This window comes from Acomys russatus, chromosome 5 (genome assembly GCF_903995435.1).
Source record: "Acomys russatus chromosome 5, mAcoRus1.1, whole genome shotgun sequence".
Lineage (NCBI taxonomy): Eukaryota > Metazoa > Chordata > Mammalia > Rodentia > Muridae > Acomys > Acomys russatus.
The window spans coordinates 79,556,812-79,581,646 of record NC_067141.1 but is presented as its reverse complement, the minus strand read 5'-3'; the positions used below and the strand labels follow the sequence as shown (position 1 = coordinate 79,581,646).

The following is a 24,835-nucleotide window of genomic DNA, read 5'->3' as shown; positions in this document are numbered from 1 at the left end:
TCATCTTTTAATTTTCTAGCGTTCATCTGACTGTGGGCCTCCAAACAGGTAATGCTGAACCCATTTTACCTTTAGTTTTTGTTGTTTTAGATTTATTTATGTGCATGAGTATTTGCCTTCATGTATGTATGTGCATCATGTGTGTGCTGGTGCTTGCAGAGCTCAGGTGTCGGATACAGGAGAACTGGAGCTTCTGGAGGGTGGTTATAACCCACCAGGTGGACGCTTGGATCCTCTTTAGGAGCAACAAGTGCTCTAAACTGAAAACTATTTCTTCAGCTCCTATTTTTATTGTTTTCCAATAATGAATTCGAGAATGTGAGAAAGCCTTTTGGATATTTAGGCCAAGCTCCTTTTTATTATTTGCATCTTTTAGTCTATGAAGTAATTTTTATGTAATAAAAACTGCATGAAAGAACTATTTGCTCTTTATGTTTGGCTTTTAAAATTCGACTTAATTATAAGATACAAAGAAATCCCTTGATCATGCCCATAAAACAGTTGCTAAAGCTTCTTAGCACTGCACTGCCTGTTCTTTTACACCAACCCTGTCTGGTATCTGCTCTGGGAGGTAAAAGCTTGTGCATTTAGCATAGTCTAAGCATTCTGGAAGAAAAACTCTTGAAATAACTATAATTATTTTTATTGTTCTTAATGTGTTTGTGTGGGTAAGTACATGTAAATGCAGGTATAGGGGAGGCCAGACGTGATAGATACCCCTGGAATCAGAGTTATCGGTGGCTATGAGCAGTCTGACATGGGTGCTGAGAACTGAACTAAGGTGCTCTGCAAGATCAGTAAATGATTTAAAAGGTAGAGCCACCTCTTCAGATTTTTAAATAGCTTTAAATTTGTTTAAATTTTAATTAATTAGTTTGTTTTCTGAGAAAGGGTTTCTCTGTGTAGTCTTGGCTTTCCTGAAACTCTATAGACAAGGCTGGCCTCGAACTCAAATCAGCCTGCCTCTGCCTACCCAGTGCTGGGATCAAAGTTGTGGGTTGCGCAGGCCTTTGGGGGGGGGAGGGAAGAAAAGAAAAAAGAAAGAAAAACCAAGCAGAGGCAGAGGTAGAGGCAGGTGGATCACTATGAGTTCGAGGCCAGCCTGGTCTACAAAGTGAGTCTAGGACAGCCAAGGCTACCATAGAAACCTTGTCTTGAAAAACAAAACAAAACAAAAAACCAAGCAGATGAAAAGAAACACCAAAACAAACAAAACCCAAACAAACAAAGGTGTGGGTCACCACCGCCCAGCATGGTGGTGCATACCTGTAGTCCCAGCACTTGGGAGGCAGATAAGGTGAACCTAGGACAGCCAAGGGTACACTGAGAAACCCTATCTTGGGGTGGGGGTGGATAAAATAAAGGTTTCCTCATTCATTGATATAGTATCTCACTAATTTACATGTCTCATACCTACTGCTGTAAAATCTGTAATAAACTTGTAATAGTTTATTCTACCTTTACCTTCTGGATGTCCTCTCAACTTTTGTGTGGTGCCCTATAGGGGCTGAGGTAAGGGCCTAGTGCAGGCTAGGTAAGCACTCTGCACCCAACATCCTCAGCCCAGAACTCAACCTAATTTCTTACCAAGAGTCTAATAATTCGACGCGGCTTAAATGGCTTTCATGCTCTAAACATAGTAATCTGTGAACAATAAATCTGTTAATTAGCAGTAAAAGAACATGGCTTGCAATGAACCTTTCCCTCACCAACACACATTTCTTGTGTTTGTTTGTGACCTGGGCCGTACATAAAAACCGACGCCCATGTTCCTAAGCCTTCTCCTTATGTGAGGTGTGTCTGCAGCCTCTCGCCTTCTCTGGGGAATCCTTGCGACAGTAACCCTACAAGAACATCAAATAACTCTTTCATTCACGTGCTCCCTCCCCCGTCCTTGTCAGTCGAGCGACTGGTGCCCTATTTCTCTGCGATACCTGCTCAGCACTTCCGTTCAGTAAACTCAGCCTTTCCAGAGAGCCAGCGAGTGCGGGCATTGCCGCTGCGACCTTATCCTTACACGGCCTGCCCACGCGCAAGTCGTTTCGGGAACGACTGCGTAGACACTGCCTTTTCGCGTCGCAGAAGACTGCAAATCTCTCTTTTCCACCCCAAGTTCTCTGGAGCAGTGCTGGCAGGAGAGAGTTGTCCCTGAGGTCCCCTCCCGCGCCCCAAAGAGGAATACAACAGTTCGCGCCTCCCGTACCGGCCGCCACGTCAGCCCGCGCGCAAGACGCCAGTGCGCCTGCGCGCAGAGAAGGGCGGAGCATGCGCAGAGGCACGCCTCTTACATCCGGGGCTCGGGCGGCGGCGGTGCCGCCGCGAGGGAATCACGTGGCTCCTTCCTTTCCGTCTCTGGCCGGCTGGGCGCGGGCGACTGCTGGCGAGGCGCGTGGAAGCTCGCGCTGGTCCCTCTCCGCCTCCTCTCCCGGTCCAGGCCACTACGGAGTTCGCTGACGCCGGGTGAGCTGAGCCTACCGCCAAGATGCCGGCCTATTTCCAGAGGCCGGAAAATGCCCTCAAGCGCGCCAACGGTGAGTAAGGCGGCCGGTCGCGCCGCGCAGGCCTGCCCAGGGCCCGGGAGTACGAGGGCCCCCGCCCGCTCCCCGCAGCCCGGGCCGTGGAGGCCCAGCGGGGACGGCCGCCGTCGCCCCGGCCTCGCCTCGGCACGGCCTCCGCACTCAGGCGGGCGGCGGCGGAAGGCGCGGATCAGGAACCGTCGCCGCGGCCTGTCTTCCTGGCTGCCGCCTGCTGCTTGCGTCCCGCGGCCACAGGTCTCACCGGCCTTGCGATCCTTCGCCCCAATCGGCCTCCCGCCGGCTTTTCAGACCCCCGGGCTGCTTGGGAGGCCCCCGCGCCCCCTGCCGCCATCTGGGAGTGCCGGGAGGAGGAAACATGGCTCCCTCCCGGGGACAATGCACGCGAGAACCTCGGCTCCACCTCCAGCCCGGGCCGGGAGCCGGCCTAGCCTACCTCTTCCCCACCTCTCAGGCAAGCCTGGCCCCAGATCCCGCACGGAGGCCTTGTGGGTCAGGGTCTACTTCCCTCAAATAGTCGCTGGCTTGCACTTCAGGCCTCTGCTCCATAAGCTTGTTTGCTGTGAGTGAGTGAGTGAGTGAGTGTGTGTGTGTGTGTGTGTGTGTGTGTGTGTGTGTGTTTGTGTTTTTCCCCCACGAATCGATTAGGGTCGTTTCGAAAGCCTATTCCGAATCGCGAAAAGTTCCTATTTAGTAATTTAAAAGTGATCCCAGACAAGCTCTAGAAAGAGTGGTTTTCCCAAGGTCACTTGGGAGTGTCAGGAAACTAAAACCAAGGTCTCTTGATGTCCAGACGAGTTGTTTTTTTTTTTAAACCTCCACCGCAGCGCCACTGAGTGCTATTTCTATTTCCATATGTGTTCTTAAGCGCTGGTGCTTGCAGGACAGACAAGTGGTGTGTATATCTCGATCTTTAAAAACTGCCCTTGCGGTGGGAAATCCTGATGATAATGTCTCTGTCCCTCTTTTTAACCCTTCTAGTCCAAACAGTTAAACCATGTATGTTGCAGGTTTATGCTTGGCAAGCTTGTTAGAAGTGGAAGTTTGATTTTGTGAAAAGACCATTTGACTCAGTACTTAAAAAAAAATACTGCTGATAATCTGTCAGAAATAAGGATGTGTTGGTTACATACTTTTTTGGTTTTTTGAGAGAAAGTTTCTCTGTAGCCTTGAATGTCCTGGACTCACTTTGTAGACCAGGCTGGCCTTGAACTCAGAGATCCACCTGCCTCTGCCTCAGATTAAAGGCACTTACATACTTCTCAAGTGTGTGTGTGTGTGTGTGTGTGTTTTCCTGTGGTTAGGAAGCAGTCTGGAATAGAATAATTATCCACTCACTACTTTACTATTGAAATCTGAACTGTAGCTGAGTTAAGGCTGCTTGATGTTTTGAAATGTAGAATTATGTTGTGCTGTAGAAAATGGAATTGGGTGGACTGTACAGCTGTTGTGCATATGTTTAAGCTGTAACATTTACCACAGTCGTTTTCCCCATAGGCTAGTTAAAGCTCTAGAGTCTTTGGCCTACATACATACATAGTAGCATGCTGACCTTGTTTTGAGTCTTCATGTGAACTTAATATTTTAGTAACTTTTAAAGTGGAAAGGTTACATAATGTGTCCTAAATTTCTTTCCACTGTTTCTAAGCTGAAGTAGACTTGATTAATGATGAACAGATTGGAGAAAGTAAAGTAGTCCACTACTGTGTGGGCAGCCTGGATTCTATTGGTGCATTTTTCCAAAGGCCTGTATTGACTTCTTGCTGCAATGCCATTACAATTTCTAAAGTAGCAAGTAGTGATGCCTTAGCTTCCAAGGTACTTGACAGGAGCAGATTGTCTTCTCACACAGAGGACTGTTTATAGATTGTTTACGGATTGTTAAAAGATTGTAAAAGGGCTTTTCATTTCCCAAAAATATGTTTACCTAAATGTTTATCTTTAGCATTTGTAGCCCCATGGTTATTTAGACCTAATCTATTGCATTGTTTTAATAAAATTAAGTGAAATAGCCCTTCAAGTCACTCTAAATGTTAATTTTCTGGGGAAACTGTCCACTCTATAACTTCCGCTTTAAAAGATAAGAGTTAGGAAAACCTCACGACTGAGTAGTAACATTATAGTGTAGATGCTTCGTCTGTTGTTCAAATGAGTGAAAAATGAAGGATAGATAGGAACCTTTTTATGGGTAGACACACGCCTTCAGCCATATATCCTAAAAATAACTGTGGAGTACCCATTCAGTTTCTAAAGTCATAATTTCAGAATCATTTAAGTGATGAAATAATTCCTTTTAGCTGCAAAAGTCTTCCCACCCCCATTAATTAGTTATTTTCAAGGAGCTAAGTCTCCGTGTTTGTAAGTTAAAGACAACTCAGCCACAGATCACCATGTCAGTTTTTGTTTTGTTTTGTTTTGTTTTGTTTTGTTTTGTTTTGTTTTACAAAATTGATACTGATCACACACACCTTATTTTTCTTATTTCTTATTTGGTGGGGTAAGGTTGTCTATTCTGTAGTGTGTGTGTGTGTGTGTGTGTGTGTGTGTGTGTGTGTGTGTGTGTGTGTTTTTTGAGACACGGTCTCTTACGTAGTCCCTGCTGTTCTGTAGCCTGAAAAACTCCTCTGCCTTACTAGTGCTGGTGCTAAAGGCGTGTTCCATTACACCAAACAAAGGCTTTCTATTTAAATGTGCTTCCTTTAGTTTATTTGAAACTTTAAAAGCTAGGAAGGATGAGTTTTGGATTGGACTCATTGGCCCATCAGAAAGTAGAAAATGAGTCTTAACTCTGTCATTAAAGTTTATTTACTTTTGTAGAGTTTTTTTGTTTTGTTTTCCTTTTGAGGCAGAGCCTTATGAGGTAGCTCATGTTGTCTTCGCATTTATCGTACTGCTAATGATACAGATTTGATTCTACCACATCAAACTAAAGCAAGCCTGTAAAAGTGCATTAAGAAATCACACTTTCTGGGGTAGAACTTGGGTTCAATTGCCAGCATGCACATGGTGACTTACAACCAACTGTAACTACTTCTGACATCCAAAGGCATACATAACAGGCAAAACACTCATACACATAAAGTAATAAAAATATTTAGTGTTTTATTTTTATCATGGATTCAGTCCCTAACTTGATTTGTACTTCATATTGCAAGCATTAAACAATAGCCTGAAATTTAAATCCTTAGTATAGAATTGGAGGTTAGGTATAATATGTCATTTTAATGTTTCTTTTACAATTTTTTAAATGTAAAAATTTGTGTATGGATGTTTTGCTTGCATGTATGTCTATAACTATGTGCAAGTAGTGCCCTCTCAGAAGTCAGAAGAGGCTGTCTGGAAGCGTCGAAACCCCTGGAACTGGAGTTACTGGTGCTGGGAATAGAACCCAGATCTTGGAAGGGTAGCCAGTGTTCTTAATTGCTGAGCTATCCCTCTAGCTCTGCTGATACAGTTGAATGCAGTCACTAAGATTTTGGTTGATAGGGAGTTTTGTTTAAATTGCTTTGAAAAACACAAGGTAACATGGAAGACAGCCTTAGATACACTTCAGGAAGAGGATGAAGGTGTTTTTTGTTCCAATATAGTATCTAGCTGTACTTTGCTTCATTAATAAGTTTTTTGAGGGTGGCCCAAGTGAAGATAGTCTTTTGCAAGTAAAGGTGAGGTGTTTGTATTTGTTTGCATGTGAATACTATTTGATATAAGGCTTAGGGTTGTTTCCTGCCTGGCACATCGGAGGCAAGTTCCTAGGTTTAGTCTCCAGCATTGGAGGGAAAACATTACTGATAAATAAGAGGAGTCGGAATATTTTGATATGTTGTATGATTTGTTCAGGTGTAAACAGTGTGTGTGAGCGCTGTAGCAATATTATTTCTCTGGAAGAACTGGGAGGCGCCACTCCTGAAACCAGAGTCATTAAACCTGTAGATCTAGTAAGCTCTCAAATAAGGAACTTTTATTGGCGTTTTATGTGTATTAGTGTTTTGCCTGTATGTGTGTATGTGCACCATGTGTGTCTGATATTGACAGAGTTCAAAAGAGAGGGTATTAGATCCCCTGGGTGTGGGTGGGGGACAGAATTTGGGTTCTTAGAAAGCACAAGTGTGTGTTTGTTTTAAAGGTTTATTTATTTATTATGTATACAGTGCTCTGCTTGCATGCCAGAGCTAGAAGGGGATACCAGATCTCATTATAGATGGTTGTGAGCTACCATGTGGTTGCTGGGAATTGAACTTAGGACCTTTGAAAGAGCACTCAGTGCTTTTAACCTCTGAGCCATCTTTCCAGCCCAGGCACAAGTGTTTAAAGCATTGGACCACCTCTCCAGCTTTAGTGCTTCCATTAAAATAATGGTGCTGGGGATTTGAACCCAGGGCTTCTAACATGCTTGCTTTGTGGCAGAGCTTCTCTCCATTCCAAATTCAGGTTAATGGAGGGGACGGTTCTTTGATCCAGAATTTGTTTGTGGGGGACAGGGTTTCTCTGGAGCCTTGTCTATCCTGGAACTCACCTCACTTGGGTGGATGACCTGACTGTCCTTAAACTCAGAAATCCACCTACCTCTGTCTGAGCAGGCAGCCTTTTTTGTTTTAATTTTAGGGTGTGATGGAGACAGTTTTGCGATGTAGACCAGGCTGGCCTCAAATTCACGGATGTCTACCCAGCCTCCCCGCTGGAATTACAGGTGTGGGCCACTACCTCTGGCCCCAAAATTAACACCCCCCCCTTTTGAGACAGTTTTTTTCTGCGTAGCCTTGGCTGTCCTGGCCTCGAACTCACAGATCTCACCTGCCTCTGCTTCCCTAAGTGTTGGCCAAAATTATTTTTTAGGAGGAAAAAAATTTTTAAAAAAATGTAGATACAGTAAAACTAATGGTTTTTGTTTTGTTTTTTCTATTTTTAAGACAGGATTTCTCTGTGTAGCCTTGGCTGTCCTAGACTCACTTTGTAGACTAGGCTGGCCTCGAACTCACAGCGATCCACCTGCCTCTGCCTTGCAGAATGCTAAAGGCATGTGCTGCCACCGCCCTTAAAACTAATGTTTTAACTCACTTAGACTGTGTTTTAAATGGCCAATAGAAGCGTGCACGGTTGTGTGTGTGTGGTGTGCTTGTGTTTTAAGCTAAGTGCTAAAATTACAGGCATAAGCTACCACTCCTGGCTTAATTACTGAATTTAAAAATGAATAACCAGTTGACTAGATTAAATATTTTCTACCATTTGTACAAAGGGGGAGGAGACACAAAAAAGTATAATCTACAGCTACTTCTATTAGCTGAATTGGTAAAGATGCTACACATAAAATTTAAGATGGCAACTAGATTTGGAAAAGTTAATACATACAATGCCTTCAAGCTCATAAAGTCAAAAGCTGCTTTGCCCTATAGTCTTACTTAAAAAAAAAAAAACTAACCTTATTTAAAATTTTATAGAACAATTTACAGTTTCACAGAATCATTCAAAGATGGTACAGAGTTTTCACAACATCCTATCTTAAATCAGTTATATCACTCACAAGTAAGGAGCCAGCAACTGAAGTTTTTAGTTTTGTTGTAGAGAGTAAGATCTTAACTTTGTAGTCCTGGGACCCACAAGTAGGCTAGGTTAGCCTCCAACTCAGGTTCTCCTGCCTCCGCCTCCCAAATGCTAGAATCAAAGGCATGCACCAGTACCCTTGCCTAGCAACTGATGTTATTAAGTTGATGGTTATAATATTTGTATGGAAAGTTTGGGGCCTATATTAGACCAGAGACACCAGCTAACAAGGTGGAGAATTCCAAGACTTCTCTAGATTCTTTGAGAGTGTAGTTAACTGGACAGAAATATGATGAAGTCATACTTGAATTTTTAGTAACTAGGAAAGAGTCCTCCATCCATGATTTCAGTTTATGGAATTTTAAAATCATAGAGTTCCACATGAACATTATATTTTGAGTTAATACTAATTTTTTTGTCACTATACATTGATTATAGGATTGCTATTTGAAGTCAAATATGTAAAGAAAAAGTTGGGAATGAGTTAGAAAATTAAAGCAATCAGCAAAGAAGCAAAATTTAGATTTAATTTTGGGGGGGGGGGGTTTCGAGACAGGGTTTCTCTGTAGCCTTGGCTGTCCTGGACTCGCTTTGTAGACCAGGCTGGCCTCGAACTCACAGTGATTGGCCTGCCACTGCCTCCTAAGTGCTGGGATTAAAGGCCTGTGCCATCGTCCGGCTTGAAAATTTAGATTTTAAAAAGGTTTTCTTTTACATTTATTTATTTGTGCAAGTGAGGAGGCATGCACATTCTTTGTGCCATGTGGAGGTCAGGGGACAATTTTCTTTTGAGAGTGGGTTCTCCAGCTACCGTGTGGGTACCAGAGATAAAACTCAGAGGGGTCAAGCTTGGCACCAGTGGACTTTACCTGCTAATTGAGTCATTTTCTTGGTCAGTCATTTAGGTTTTTATTTTGTTTGTTGTTTGTTTTGTTTTGTTTATTTTTTTGAGACAGGGTTTCACTTTGTAGACCAGGCTGGCTTTGAACTTCATTTTATATAGTATGTAAAGCTAATTTTAATTCTCATTAATTTTTCCCCCCAGAATTTCTTGAGGTTGGCAAAAAGCAGCCTGCTCTGGATGTTCTTTATGATGTTATGAAAAGTAAGAAACACAGAACATGGCAGAAGATACATGAGCCAATTATGTTGAAATACTTGGAACTATGTGTGGATCTTCGTAAGAGCCACTTGGCTAAGGAAGGGTTATATCAATATAAGAACATTTGTCAGCAGGTACCGAGCTTGTTTTATGTTTTAAATTTCTTTTAATAACTTTGAGAGGAGTGTACTTTTTAAATTAAATTTTATATCTCAATATTTGCTTTTTAGACTTTTTTTTTGTTGTTCGTTGTTGGAGAAATATAAATTTTATTTCTTTCCTGTAGGTAAACATTAAATCTTTAGAAGATGTTGTCAGGGCATATTTGAAATTAGCGGAGGAAAAAACAGAAGCTGCTAAAGAAGAGTCCCAACAAATGGTGTTAGACATAGAAGATCTGGATAACATTCAGACGCCTGAGAGGTGAGTGAGTTTAAACCCTTACTGAATATTTTGAGTTAGAACAATGTTTTCCTTCATGTGGGGGGGGGCACTGTCTCACCCTCCTCACTCCGTACTTGAAGGTAGATGGTTATCAGGAAAAAAAACTGCTTATCTTTGAAGTTTAAAATGTATACTTTAGCAACCATGTAAGCAATAATTAAAATTGTGCTTTGGGATAGAACATGTGCTAAAATTTAAACAGTTGTAATACAGACTGAGAATTCAGATACAGATTGTAAGGAACAGCTTGACAGTGTATATGAGGTTGTGAGAAGAAATTCTGTTTGGCTTTGGCTTTCTGATTACGTAGTAAAGTAGGAGATCATCTAAAATAGTTTTCCTTTTTTTTTTTTGGTAGTGTTCTCTTGAGTGCAGTAAGTGGAGAAGACACTCAGGATCGTACTGACAGATTGCTACTGACTCCCTGGGTCAAGTTCCTGTGGGAATCATACAGGCAATGTTTGGATCTGCTTCGAAACAATTCTAGAGTAGAGCGCCTCTACCATGATATCGCCCAGCAAGGTAAAATGACAGTGTGAAATGTAAACTGATTTGAAAAGTTGACTTTAGAATAGAGTTTTGTAGATTAACTCCTGTTCTCAATAGTATTTAAAAATAGAACTAGTTTTATTCTTAGAGAAATGAGATGGACCTTTGCTTGTTAGAGAAATAGTGACAAAAGAGATTTGTCTGTTAATTCATTTCTATATGAAATTGTTCCACTGGCTTTTGAACCCCTTCTGCTTTTAAAGGTAGCACACAGAATAATAGGCCTCATTCCTGTTGTGCTTCATTCTTCATCATTGTCCCCACACTACCAACTCCCTCCTGTCTTCTCTGTGGCCTGTCTCCCCCAAATACCAGGTAGTCCTCCCTCTTGGTTCCATGTCACACGTATCACATTCTCCTCCAATCTCTTAGCCCTTTTCTACCCATATTTATTTATTTGGGAGACAGTTTCTATAATCCTGGCTATCTTGGAATTCACTTTGTAGACCAGGGCGGCCTTGAACTCATTCGCTGGCCTGGACTTCCTGAGTGCTGGGGTTTAAGGTGTGCACCATTATGCCCACTGTATTGTTTGTCATGACAGGGTTTCTCTGTGTAGCACTGGCTGTCCTGGACTTGCTTGGCTTTGTAGACCTGGCTGACCTTGAACTCATAGACATCTGCCTGCCTTTGCCTCCCAAATGCTAGGATTAAAAGCATGCACCACTATGTCTGGCTTTTTTTTTCACCCCCCTCCTTAAGACTTATTTATATGAATGCTGTGCATGTTAGAAGAGGGCATCAGATCCCCTTATAGATGGTTATGAGCCACCATGTAGTTGCTAGGAATTGAACTCTGGCCCACTGGAAGAGCAGCCAGTGTTCTTAGCCACTGAGCCATCTTTGCAGCTTCCTGTATTTCTTTCTTTTCTTTTCCTTTCTGTGTTTCTTTCTCTTTTGTTTTTGAGACAAGATTTCTCTGTGTAATAGCCCTGGCTGCCCTGGACTCACTTTGTAGATCAGGCTGGCCAGAACTCAAGAGAGTGCTGGGATTACAGGCCTAGCTGTGTTTCTCACTCTTCAGCAACTCCACCTAGCATATTTCTTATTGTTAAGCAGTATTCCTGTTAGAGATTACTTCATTCTTGGTTGCTTTTCAGCACAGAATTAACTCTAAAGGACTAGGTTGACAACATTCTTTGCTCCAGTGAATGTAGCCTTGTAACGAGTGACTCCTTGACTTTTTTCTGTTGTTTTTTTGTTTTTGTTTTTGTTTTTACAAACTGGGCATTGTCTGTCTTAATTTTTTTCTGTGTCTGTCTTTCCTGTTTTCCTAAGTAGCCCAGGCTAGGTTGGTCTTGAATTTCTAATCCTCTTTCTCCTATGTGCTGAGGATTACAGGCATACATCCACCACACCTGGGCCAGTGTTTCTTTATGTGTTGGTAACTTTCATCTGTAATTGTTTTAGTAGGAATATTGTAACCTATGTTTATTTGCATGTATAACATGAGTATTTGTGTCTGGCAAGCAAATTTGGCTTTTTCTGATTTGATAAAAATAGAGTTGAGGCTAAATCAAATTGCTTGTTTTAGAAGTATGTTGGAGTAGACTTAGCCTTTGAGACATGGTTTCTCTGTGCAGCCCTGGTTGTCCTAGACCTCACTCTATAGACCAGGTCGGCCTTGAACTTAGAGATCTCAGTTGCCTTTGCCTCCTGAATGCTAAGATCAAAAGTGTGCATCACTGCTCAGCGAAATATTTGTTTATAAGAGCAAAGACATCCCAAAAAGTACTCTTAGCTGTGTATTTTAATGATGGAACAAGTTGTTCAGCCCTTCTGTTTCTGTAGTTGAAATTAATTTTCATTAGTGCAAAGGCATGTTGCATTTTATGTACATTAGATATGTAAGCTCATTGTATTTCATCCTAGCAGCTTCTATTCTTTAAGTGTTTGAAGGTGAATTCTAAATTTATTTATTTTTTCATTAATTTTTTTTTGTGTGTGTGTATGGGTGTTTTGACTGTATGTATGTCTGCGTACCACATGCATGCCTGGTGCCTGCAGAGGCCCGAAGAGGACACTGGATCACCTGGAACTGGAGTTACATACAGATGACCCTGAGCTGCCATGTGGGTGCTGGGAATCTAACCTGAGCCCTCTGGAATAGGCAGATGTTGAGCCATCTCTCCATCTCCCAAACTGTTGTGGGCCAGGATTGACGACCATGTCATTTGGTTTGATTAAGATTCAGAGTCTTGGCATAGGTACATGGAGGGAATTAAAACTATAATGGGCTGGACTGGGTGTGGCGGTGCGTGCCTTTAATCCCAGCAGAGACAACAGGAACTCAGTGAGACCAGCCTGGTCTACAATGTGAATGCAGAATAGCTAGGCCTCTGTTACACAGAGAAACTGTCTTGGGGAATAAAAGGCTCTCTATAACAGAATATGGTGAGTTTAGTCAATCTTGTTAAAGTTGATCTTAATATGTGGCCTGTAAAACTTAACTCAGACATTTAAGTTGACAAAAATATCTAATTCTTGTTTGACAATTATGCTTACAGCTTTCAAATTCTGCCTCCAGTATACTCGCAAAGCTGAGTTCCGTAAGCTCTGTGACAACTTGCGAATGCACTTATCACAGATTCAGCGCCACCATAACCAAAGCACAGCAATCAATCTTAATAATCCAGAGAGCCAGTCCATGCATTTGGAAACCAGACTTGTTCAGTTGGACAGTGCTATCAGCATGGAACTATGGCAGGCAAGTTAACTATTTATTAGCTTGATACCATTTCCTTCCCTCTCGAGTAGTGGTATTAAACTGATTGATTTTAGTAGGTAACCTGAGAATTTTAGGTTGTTTGACGGAGCCAGAGGCTGTAAACAGGAAGTTCATATTTCAGTTTTAATCACTTGCAAAATCTGGTACAAATGGTGTAATTTTTTCATTTTATATAAAAAACAACAAAACTCTGCATCATGACTGCTGCTCAAAATGTGGTTCTATGACTGGCAATATTCTGTGAAGCATGTGAGAAAACCATTGCAAAGGTGGAGCGTTTTTGCTGTTTTCTCGCCTCGTTTTCTTTGATTTTGGTGTGGGGACATAGTGCCTGTTTGTGTGTGTGTGCATGATTTTCTGTGCTAGGTACCAAGCCCGGGACCTTGTCTTGACTTGGTCAGCCACACTTTAATGAAATAAATACCTAACCCTAACCCATAGCTTTCCAAATGTGAGCATGTGCAACACCAGTGATCAGTTACATCTCCAGCTTCTTTTTTATAGTTTTCAGGGACAGGGTTTCTGTGTGTGGCCTTGGCTGTCCTGGACTTAAACTTTCAAACTCACAGAGATCTACCTATATCTGCCTCCTGAACATCTCTAGCTTCTATAAAGACGACAGCAGTTCCCTGTGCTGGAGAGATGGCTCTTACAGCACCCGTGTGGCAACTCACACCTCTGTAACTCCAGTTCCAGAGTTTCTAACACTGTCACACACCAGTCCCCATGCATGCATATGCAGGCAAAACACCAATGAACAAAATAAAAAAATTAAACAGCAGTTTCTTGATAATTTTGTTTAATGTGATAATGCATTGTAACTTGATTGTTTTTTATGAACATTTGTTGGTGATTGGAAATTAAAACCATACACTTGTCCTCTTTAGTGCTTAGAGAGGTTCTTCAGCAGTGTACGTGTATCATGAATATGACTTTAGAGATGGCAATGATGCTGAAAAGCTTCCTGACCTTTTTTCCCCTTAAGATATTTTCAGATCATTTTGTAGCCTTAAAATGTGAAGGCTTTTATATTTAACATAAAGTAGTTCTATTGAAATTATAAGGGATTAACTAAAAAAACTGGCATTTCTGAGACAAAGGAAAATGTGGTTTAATTTTCTGCTTTTGCCTATAGTATTTTTTTTTATACAGACACCCATCTTAAATTACCACTTGTAGAGGACAAGCAAACATGATTGTATTAGGATAAATGGATAAGCCCAAATAATATTATAATAATATTATTATTATTTGGTTTATTTGAGACAGGGTTTATCTGTGTATCTCTTTTTGGCTATCTTGGACTGGCTTCGTAGACCAAGCTGACGTTGAACTCAGCGATCCGCCTGCCTCTGCCTCCTGAGTGCTGGGATTAAAGGTGTGCCCCACTATGCCCAGCCTCCAAAGAAATTTTCATTCATTGTGCCATCTCTCAAATCACATGGATTTTTTTGGGTGTTTTTTTAAAAAATTATTATTTATTCTTATTATATCCTGACCAGTTTCCTCTCCCCCTCTGTCCCTGCCACCTCCACCCCTCTGTCACCTATATTCTAGTGTGTCTACTTGTTGACTTTTTTCTTTATATTGCCCAAATTAGTATGCTAATACACAAAAAATTTTTTATGCTGTATTTTATAGTATTACCTAAATTGTTCAAAGATAAGATGATAATTATAACAATTTCTCATTTATCAGACAAAAATTATAGAGAAATAAAACCATGTTAGGCATTTTTCTATTTTTATTTATAATGTTTTAGATTCATAAAAGATTTGCATTGATTTTTAAATTCAGTGGTTACTTTGTTTAATTAATAAGGAATTCTCAACATTATAGGAAGCCTTCAAAGCTGTGGAAGACATTCATGGATTATTTTCCTTGTCGAAAAAGCCACCTAAGCCTCAGCTGATGGCAAATTACTATAACAAAGTGTCAACAGTGTTTTGGAAATCTGGAAATGCTCTGTTTCATGCATCTACACTTCACCGTCTTTATCATCTGTCTAGAGAAATGAGAAAGAATCTTACTCAAGATGAGATGCAAAGGTAAGAAGGTTATAGTTGGATGGTAGTGAAATTAAACTAAGTATGTCCTACCCCAGGGTTTCTTAGCTTCTGGACGTTTCAGATTGAAAGAATATTGTTGTGTACTGCTAATGTTTGGTTGGACATTTAACAGTATCCCTGAACTCTGTTTGTTCAGGGCCAGGAGCTATCTCTAGCTGTGACTACCAAGTGTCTCCAAGACATTTCTCTTGTTGGATCAGTATTTTTGAGCCATTTTCTACCCCTCTTTCCCCCTGAAAAAAATACCACCAGAGACCGAACTTAGAAAATTGTGCATTCAAAAAATTAGTGTTAGTATGTCCATGTGTTGGTAGAGTCTATTCTTAGAACAAGCTGGGTAATTAATTAGTCCTATCCAGTTCTTCCTTGGTTATAAAATATTTACTGATGTATAAAGCAATTCTTCACTTGTGGTAGGATTGTATCGTGATAATCCCACTGTAAGGCGAAAAATATGTTAAGAATGTATTTATTACACTGACCTATCAACAGCGTGTATACTGCAGTCTTGCAGGGGAGGATCCGCTTACTCACAGGACTGCATGGCTTACTTAGAGCTGTGGCTCATTCATTGCTGCTGCATACGTTTTAAAGAATACTACAGCTTAACATCACTAGACCTAGGAAAAGATAAACATTTGAAGTTCAATTTCTGTCTATTTCTTTTCTTTTCTTTCTTTTTTTTTTTTTTTAAATGCTTTACTTATGTATACAGTGTTTTGCCTACATGGACACTTGCACGCCAGAAGAGGGCACCAAATCTCTTTACAGATGGTTATGAGCCACCATGTGGTTGCTGGGAATTGAACTGAGACCTCTGGAAGAGCAGCCAATGCTCTTAACCTCTGAGCCATCTCTCCAGTCCCTGTCTATTTGTTTTATACCATGGTAAAAAGAAAATAAGTTCGTTTGATTTTTGGATTATTATTTTCTTTCAAGACAGTTGTTCTGGGTAGTCCTGGCTGTCCTGGAACTTGCTCTATAGACCTGAGAGGCTGTCTTGAAACTACGCCTGCATCTGCCTCCTGAGTGCTAGGATTAAAGGCATGCTCTAGTACTACCTGACCAAAATAATAATAGTGGTAGTAGTAGTTGTTGTTTTTTTTTAAACATGGATCATAAAATGAAGACTACGGGAGATAGGCATGAAAACATAGGAGGGTCAAAAGTTCAAAACTAGTTTAAGATACACAGCAAATTCTTGCCTGGCTTAAACTACATAACAAGACCCTTTCCAACAATGAAAATCCACAATAAGCTTTTTACTATGTATACAATGTTCTGCCTGTATGTACACTTGCATACCAGAAGAGGACACCTGATCTTATTACAGATGGTTGTGAGCTACCATGTGGTTGCTGGGAGTTAAACTTGGGACTTTCTGAAGAGCAGCCAATGCTCTTAACCTCTGAGTCATCTCTCTAGCCCCAAACCCTATGACATTTCTTCTTTCTTTCTTTTTTTCAAAGTAGGAATTAAACCTATATTCTTGCACAAACTAGGTAAATCACACGTCATCTTCCTTGTATTGGTAAACTGGCTTTTTTAAGTGTATCTCTTTTTTCTTAGTTTTATAGAGCAATTTGAAATCAACTAAATGGTTTTCCTTAGTGGAATTAATGTTCTTCCCATGAATGCTGTAACATTGGTTTGGTTATTAGCAACAGGTTATTTACTTCTGTGCGTGGGCACTGATGCTTACACTACTTAGCATTACATAGTGCAGACTTGTGTTTCAGGAAAGTGGAGTTGTAGCTTTTTTCTCCTTTATCCTCTGTCATAATTATGTTTACTTAGAGTTCATTTTCTTAGGTTTTTGTTTCGTTTCGTTTCGTTTTTTTATTTTTCAAGACAGGGTTTCTCTGTGTTAGCCTTGGCTGTCCTGGATTGCTTTGTGGACCAGGCTGGCCTTGAATTCACAGCAATCCGCCTGCCTCTGCCCCCGCCTCCCTAGTGCTGGGATTAAAGGCAGGAACCACCATGCCCGGCCTTCTTAGTTTTAAAGCCACCCTTAATTATTTTGGTAAGGAAGTATGTCTTTGCTGCTGTTGGGCCCCATTCCATAAGTGTTGATGAGATTGAGTCTGTGAGGATTCGTTTCCTTAAGGTTCAGTTTTCATGATGGTGCTCCATATGTTCTGTCTCTGACATACAATAGATAATTAAAGAGAAGCACATTTACAGTTTCAACAAATAAAACTTTGTTCACCACAGAATGTCTACTAGAGTCCTTTTGGCAACTCTTTCCATTCCTATCACTCCTGAACGAACTGACATTGCTCGACTTTTGGATATGGATGGTATTATAGTTGAGAAGCAGCGACGCCTTGCAACACTTTTAGGTCTTCAAGCCCCACCCACACGAATCGGCCTTATTAATGATATGGTTAGTATAAGTCTGAGCATTTATTATGCTGGAGAGAAAATTTTTTTTGTTTGGTTTTCGAGACAGGGCTTCTCTGTGTAATCTTGGCTGTCCTAGACTCACTTTGTGGACCAGACTGGCCTCGAACTCACAGCGATCTGCCTGCTTCTGCTGTTGGAGTGAGTTTTAATTTTTTTGTGGTGAGTTTTAATTCATGATTAAATTCTGGGAATTCAGATTTATTGTCAGGCTTCTGATGTGTGGACAGGGAAGCACTGATGAAATGGATATCTTGTTCATTTGAGGTGATTCGTGTTGAAACAATGGGTTATAATCGGTATATGATCAGTTAAGTACAGTTTTCAGTTGTAAAATAGTGTCTGCATGATACTGGTTCAGATCCCAGTGGACATCAAAATCTAATAATATACTGACAGTCTGAAATTGGGTGGTATTTGCATGTACTCTATTCTCTTTTGTGTTTTATTTATTTATTGCATATGAGTGCTTTATCTTTAGCAGAGGGCATCATCATATTGCATTATAGATGGTTGTGAGCCACCATGTGGTTGCTGGGAATTGAAATCAGGACCTCTGCAAGAGCAAGCAGTGCTCTTAACAACCGAGCCATCTCTCCAGCCTCATGTAATTTATTCTTAACCTCATGTAAAGTTGAAATATTACCAGGTTGCTTAGAATACCTATATAGTTATGCTATGCTTAGGTACTAACTGACAAGAAAGCATTTAAGAAATACAAGTTTTTTTCCCCTGAGTATTATCTAAATATGATTGACTGAGTATATGTAATACCTGATAGAGGGGACCATGATGCTGTCCTGTTAATGGACACTGCTTTCCTAGTTTGACACTAAGAAGAATAGAGCTGCCCTGGTAGTTTTTGTGATTCTTGTATAAGATTAATTTCTAAGGCCTATTATTTTGCCTTTTTAGATACGTAATTTGTGCTATCCATTGCATTTGTCTTTGCAAGTGTCATGTTGCTCTACAGTTTATTCTCTTCAAGTTTTTTTCAAGGGGGCTGTTAGTTACAAGCATAGTATAGGGTATTGTAGTTGGGTATTTGAATTTATAGGAAATTGAGGTCAGATAATCTAGTTTTAATTTGTAGTTGGTACAGAATCACAGCTAGAAAAATTTCTTCAGCAGTTAAATTTTTTGCTTTTCTTATTATAGGTCAGATTCAATGTGCTACAGTATGTTGTTCCAGAAGTGAAAGACCTTTACAACTGGTTGGAGGTAGAGTTCAACCCTCTAAGACTCTGTGAGAGAGTCACAAAGGTAGGTCTTGGCATGGTCATTTTGGTCTTCTTAACTACATGGCTGGCCGTAATGCAATTGAGCATTGTATTTGTCTAAAAAAGAACACATTGTTCCCGTGTGTGTTGAGAGAAATGCACATTTTATTGTCTTTTTTTCCTTCACACCAGGAGAAAAGATATTTCTGATGTGCTAAACAAACTTTTGGAGGTAATTAGCAGCATGACTATTCTAGCCACTGCTGTCAGTCACCTTCAGACAAATATTAGATGAATTTGTATCTTTGTATTATATAATGTTGGGGTGTGTGCATGTGTGGGTGCGTGTGTGTGTGTTAGTGTTATTAGGAAATTGAAAGAATGTGAACTATTCTTGTGACTAGTACATAAAAACTTAATTTTTTTATAAATTTAATTGATCTTATAGGTATTAAATTGGGTTAGGGAACAACCTGAAAAGGAACCAGAATTGCAACAGTATGTACCACAGCTACAGAACAATACCATACTCCGCCTTTTGCAACAGGTAAAATGCAAGCAAATGCTTTATGAAGAAACTGAGTTTTTTTTTTTTTTTTTTTTTGCCCTTGACTCTGTATCATGTAGTGTATGTATGCACGCAATTGTTTTGTACTTGTGCACATGAGTATGTGGAGGCCAGAGGTGGATATTAGTTGTCTTTCTTCTGTTACTGTCTGAACCTGAAGCTCGCACATTAGCTAGACTGGCTGCCTCTGGGAATCTTCTCTCCCCTCCATAGCTGCTTTAATCTGTTTTGTTTTTTTAGACAGGGCTCCTCTGTAGCCTTGGCTGTCCTAGACTCACTTTGTAGACCAGGTTGGTCTCTAACTCACATTGATCCTCCTTCTTCTACCTCATGAGAGTGCTGGGATTAAAGGCTGGTGCCACCACGCCTAGCCATTTTATTTTTTATTTTGGTAATAAAACTGAAAAAAAAAAAAAAAAAAAAACCAAAACATAGAATTACTTAAGAAGTGAAAGCTACCCCAAATTCCACTTCTGCCCAAATATCTATATTTGTAGTTGAAACAGAATCAATGACTTAAAAGTGTTTGTCCCTCCTCCCCTGATCATCTTTCTTTGCCAAATACTCTAGTTTTCCTGGGGTGTGGGCAGCACCCCTTCCCCCCATGCCTCTGCCTCCCAAGTCCTGGAATTAAAGTTGTGCATCACTACGCCTGGCCTTGGTTCCTTGTTAATACATCTACCTGCGTGTTTTTTTCAGTCTGGAAGTTCCATAGTACACTTCTTTAGATAATAGTAATGAAAACACCTATTTCCAGTGCTGCTGGGGCTCCTTTTAGGCTTTCTCCATTAGAAAGTGTCACAGTATTACTTAGCATGCATATGCCTTTGCATACAAGTGAGACTTCTGTAGCATATGTGGAATTAGCCATACAGTTTATGTAATTAGAGCTTGAGCAGCTCCTGAGATTCACGAATAGAGTGTCTTACCAATAATAAATGGATCATCTTTCTTCTTGCTCACACTGGGTTTTAGTGTTAGTCCAGTGTCATGACTATGGTTGAGCGATGCAGTTTATATTAGTTGTGTAAGTGCTTTGTACTTTATTTTCATTTGGTGGTGTGTTTGCACATTTCATTGACCTGCTTTCTTATTGATATGTGAGCAGTGTTATTTCTTATGTGCTATACAAATAATTGAAGGTTAATTAGCAGAGTAACTGTATATAGTGATGCTGCCAGTCGCCTTCAGACAAAAAGAAAAAATTATTGGAAGTATTTATCTTAGGTAAGTAACAGGCCTTTGTCTACAAATATGTGACCAGTTAGGTTTTTTTACTTATGATCCTGGGGATTTAGAAGATGGTTATGTACAAGGTGATTTGAAGCCTAGGATTGAAGCTCCTGTTCCAGTAGTATTCAGCTGACTGAATTGTATGAACTTCAGTGTTTTCCCTTTGTGGACAGTAGGCACATATCATCTGCCTCCTGTAGATGCCATGAAATTGCACATAAGAAGTGTGATTAAGTAGTAGCTGTTATTATTAACCCTGTGTTTTTTTGTGCAGGTGGCACAGATTTATCAGAGCATTGAGTTTTCTCGTTTGACTTCTCTGGTTCCTTTTGTTGATGCTTTCCAACTGGAACGGGCCATAGTAGATGCAGCCAGGCACTGTGACCTGCAGGTATGTGCTATAAGGGAACATTGGTGGAAGGTTAGAAGATCTTTGAAACTAGAAAGACATGGATCTTCTGTTCTCTGGTTTTGGTACAGTGGTACCAAACAAACAAACTCCACTGAGCAAATTCTCATTACTTTTCTATTAACTTTGGCTTGATAATTTCTTTCTCAAATTCAGTTGTAATATATAAACTTGGTTACTGATAATTTAATTTTCAAAGGTTCGAATTGACCATACTTCTCGTACTCTGAGTTTTGGATCTGACTTGAATTATGCAACTCGAGAAGATGCTCCAATTGGTCCTCATCTACAGAGCATGCCTTCAGAGCAAATAAGAAATCAACTCACAGCCATGTCCTCGGTGCTTGCAAAAGCACTTGAAGTCATCAAGCCCGCTCACATTCTGGTATGTGTCTTTAGAGGGGACATGAGCTATAAAAGTTTTTGAAGGACTTGTATGTCTTTCACAATATGGTTTGAGATGAAATCTGCAGAAGACATTTTACTCATAGTTTATACTTTCTTTAATACAAGTCATTGAGTTGCTTTTCAGTAGTATAAATAATGTCTTGTGGTTTATAGAGTAATAAGAGACTATTATGTAAGAGAGCAGACTGCATATACTATGCCCTTGGCCCAGTTGTTGAGGTGATTGTGTTCTTGCTAAATTATTGCTGATGAGCTCTGTTAGTAAGTTCTTGGCTTAACACAATAGATTTGGTGCCAAGAACAATAATAGATTGGCAAATAATATCATTGCTAGTTAGAGACTGAGTAACTGTAGTGCAACAGTACTTTGCATTAGACGCTATTACTAAATGCATATTTGTGGAAAGCCAGTATTTCACAGTTCTATTGCTGTCTAATACCAGGGTATATTTATGTTCATTTTAAATGCATTTGTTTTTGAAGCAAGAAAAAGAAGAACAGCATCAGTTGGCAGTCACTGCATATCTTAAAAATTCACGAAAAGAGCATCAGCGGATTCTGGCTCGCCGACAGACAATTGAGGAAAGGAAAGAACGTCTTGAGAGTCTGAATATCCAACGTGAGAAAGAAGAACTAGAGCAGAGGGAAGCTGAACTCCAGAAAGTACGGAAGGCTGAAGAAGAGAGGCTGCGCCAGGAGGCAAAGGAGCGAGAGAAGGAGCGAATCCTTCAGGAACATGAGCAAATCAAGAAGAAAACTGTTCGGGAACGGCTAGAGCAGATAAAGAAGACAGAACTGGGTGCCAAAGCATTCAAAGACATTGATATTGAAGTATGTGGCACATCAGCCATTAGAAACTTCCTTACGCGAGCTCCCCTTTGGTTAATTTTTATCTTTCCTAACTGAATACTTATTTAAAGGAGTAATGTAGGATTTGATTCTAGAAAGCAGTGAGCTCAGCTGATTATTAGTCCTATCTGTCTTTAATTTGTAGCCTTGAGAGATGGTGAAGAGTGTGTACTATTTCCAGAGGACAAACCAAGTTCAGTTTTCAGCACCCAGTTTACAACCATCTGTTACTCTAGTTGCAGCTGGACTCAACACTTGTGACATTCGGGCATCTGTAGTTAAATGCACACACACCCTCCCCCTATGGTTACAATCTTAAACAGTATTTATAAATAGGATTTGTAATACACGCTATAATCCTAGCACGCTGAAGAGGCAGGAACAGGTGGATCTCAGATTCCAGGGTAGCCTGGTCTACGTAGCAGATTCCAGGGTAGCCGAGGCTATAGAAGCCCTGTCTCAAATAATAAATTAAATATTTGTAACAATTCTGCTTTTGTTTTGCTATCAGGACCTTGAAGAGTTGGATCCAGATTTTATCATGGCCAAACAGGTTGAACAACTGGAGAAAGAAAAGAAGGAACTTCAGGAACGCCTGAAGAATCAAGAAAAGAAGGTAAATGAGAGCATAGGGTCGACTGACGGATCCTCCCCAAACTGGCCTTTGCAGCTGAGGATGACCGTGAATTCTTGATCCTCCTGCCTAATGGGATTGCTAATCTTTTCACATGAGTTTAAAGGATATTTTGCCCAGGCGGTGGTGCTGCACGCCTTTAACCCCACACCCAAGAAGCAAAGGCAGCAGATCTCTTGAGTTGAAGTACAGTTTGGTGTACAGAGCAAATTTCAGGGTGGCCAGAGAAACCCTGTTTTGAAAAAAAAAAAGTGCATATTGTGTGTATATGTGTAAAATTTGTTTCCATCTCATACAGATTGACTATTTTGAAAGAGCTAAACGTTTGGAAGAGATTCCTTTGATAAAGAGTGCTTATGAGGAACAAAGGGTTAAAGACATGGACCTATGGGAACAACAAGAAGAAGAAAGAGTAAGCTTTTCATTTCGTTGTGATGCCATACGCTGTAATAGGTCAACCAGTAGAAGCTTTAACTTTTTTTTTTTTTTGCTAGCTAATAGCACTTTAACAGCTGCTTACTGACATTTTTGTGGAAAATGTTCACAATAGAGGTTTAATGTGATACTGTAAGTTACAGTCTTATGTGCACATAGCCAGAGAAAGGGCACACTTGTGGGGGCCTGTAGCGTAGCGCCTTTGGTCTCCAAGTGTGTCATCCTGTGATTTATAGGCCTTGTCAGTTCTTCCTGGTTTTTTAATAGATAAGTTGGGATTTTTGTGATAATTCTCCTTAGGCATAAGTTTTAAACTATGTAGATATAAAAAATGTTGCAGATCACAAAATACAGTCCTGCAGGCTTCTGCATTTTCTTAGGGCTGAGAAGAGTGTCTGACATTCTGTTTTACTTCCAGTAAACCTAAATTATGTTCAAAACTTCCACTTTGGGGATCTGTTAGGATGCTCTGGATACAGTGCAGGTACAATCCACTGCTGGATACAATGGAGGAGAAGCTTCTCAGTTTTAAAGAATGTCTGTTAGAATCTTCTTGGAATAAAATAGGACTAACATGCTTTGGAGATTACCCTTGTGTTGTGTACTTTCAGATTACTACAATGCAGCTGGAACGAGAAAAAGCTCTGGAACATAAGAATCGAATGTCACGAATGTTGGAAGACAGAGATCTATTTGTGATGCGGCTCAAAGCTGCCCGGCAGTCTGTCTATGAGGTGAGCTCACTGTGCTCAAGGTAAAGTTAATATATTCTTTTTAATTTACATGTATTATTTATATTATTTGCAGGCCCAGTTAGTGATCAATTAATACACAGACACTTGTTATACTTTAAAATAGCCCCAGTTAACCTGGGGCGGGGCAGATACCAATCTTTTAAACTACCTCTCATAGTGCGGCAGGCATGGCATCTCTGTCTTAATCCCATGCCATCTGTTTTCAATAACTTTTATCAAGTTATTCCCCCATCCATAATCCCAAATACTTGGTTAATGTTCTTCATCTGGGCTGGATTCTCCATCCATGCTGCCGGCCATGTGCTTCTCCTCCAGCTAACCCATGGCGGCCTTCCTCTCCTCACTTCAGGTCTCTCTCCTTCTCATGGCTATCTTTCTTCCCAGAATTCCTCTCTCTTAGCCCCACTTATCTTTTTTGTCTTGCCTGGGTGGGATGGCTTTTTATTAAATAAAAGGTGGGTCACACAAACAACAAACAGTAATTAATATCAAAATACACCAGACCATCCCCCAATATTAATATATGAACTTTTAGTTTTTTTGTTTTGGAGGATTCTCCCTTAACATATTGCCATAGTCTGTCTTCAGTTAAAGTTTAACAGACAGTTATTTAATATTTGTATAGAACAGTTGGGAGATACTTTCATCTTCTCAAATGTTTCAAAGACAGAAGTTGATGTTTCTCATTTGGTAGAGATGTGGGTTTGAGAGGTAGGGTGGCACTTGAGGCATACCACATGGCTGCTAGCTCCGGATTGGTTTGTTCTTTTAGTTCTGGTTTTACTATTTGATCAGCGCTGGGCTTGGTGGTCTACACTTTAATCCTCCTACTTGGGAGGCACAGGCAGGCAAATCTGAGTTGGAGATCAGCCTGGTCTATATATACTGAGTTCCAGAGACACCAGTGACTCTAGAAGAGACCCTGTCTTTAAAAAAGGAAGGAGAAACAAACTGTAC

General features: G+C 40.4%; 1 protein-coding gene and 2 non-coding genes across 3 annotated transcripts in view; all 3 read left to right on the top strand.

Moving 5' to 3' along the window:
• The first annotated feature begins 2,333 nt into the window (after positions 1-2,333).
• The window catches only part of Eif3a (eukaryotic translation initiation factor 3 subunit A), a 33,492-nt gene continuing 10,990 nt past the window's right edge, over positions 2,334-24,835 (top strand). The window contains exons 1-15 of the mRNA XM_051146873.1: positions 2,334-2,531; positions 9,118-9,308; positions 9,461-9,597; positions 9,977-10,140; positions 12,675-12,874; positions 14,735-14,943; positions 17,179-17,350; positions 18,526-18,630; positions 19,036-19,134; positions 20,663-20,779; positions 20,997-21,182; positions 21,689-22,036; positions 22,566-22,670; positions 22,987-23,100; positions 23,735-23,857. Of these exons, the coding sequence (XP_051002830.1) occupies positions 2,483-2,531; positions 9,118-9,308; positions 9,461-9,597; positions 9,977-10,140; positions 12,675-12,874; positions 14,735-14,943; positions 17,179-17,350; positions 18,526-18,630; positions 19,036-19,134; positions 20,663-20,779; positions 20,997-21,182; positions 21,689-22,036; positions 22,566-22,670; positions 22,987-23,100; positions 23,735-23,857 (2,319 nt within the window). The 5' untranslated portion in view covers positions 2,334-2,482. The remainder of the gene's footprint in view (positions 2,532-9,117; positions 9,309-9,460; positions 9,598-9,976; positions 10,141-12,674; positions 12,875-14,734; positions 14,944-17,178; positions 17,351-18,525; positions 18,631-19,035; positions 19,135-20,662; positions 20,780-20,996; positions 21,183-21,688; positions 22,037-22,565; positions 22,671-22,986; positions 23,101-23,734; positions 23,858-24,835) is intronic.
• On the top strand, positions 18,744-18,873 carry LOC127190198 (small nucleolar RNA SNORA19). The gene has a single exon (XR_007830708.1). It is a non-coding gene; the product is annotated as a small nucleolar RNA SNORA19 (small nucleolar RNA).
• Positions 20,221-20,352, top strand: LOC127190197 (small nucleolar RNA SNORA19). The gene has a single exon (XR_007830707.1). It is a non-coding gene; the product is annotated as a small nucleolar RNA SNORA19 (small nucleolar RNA).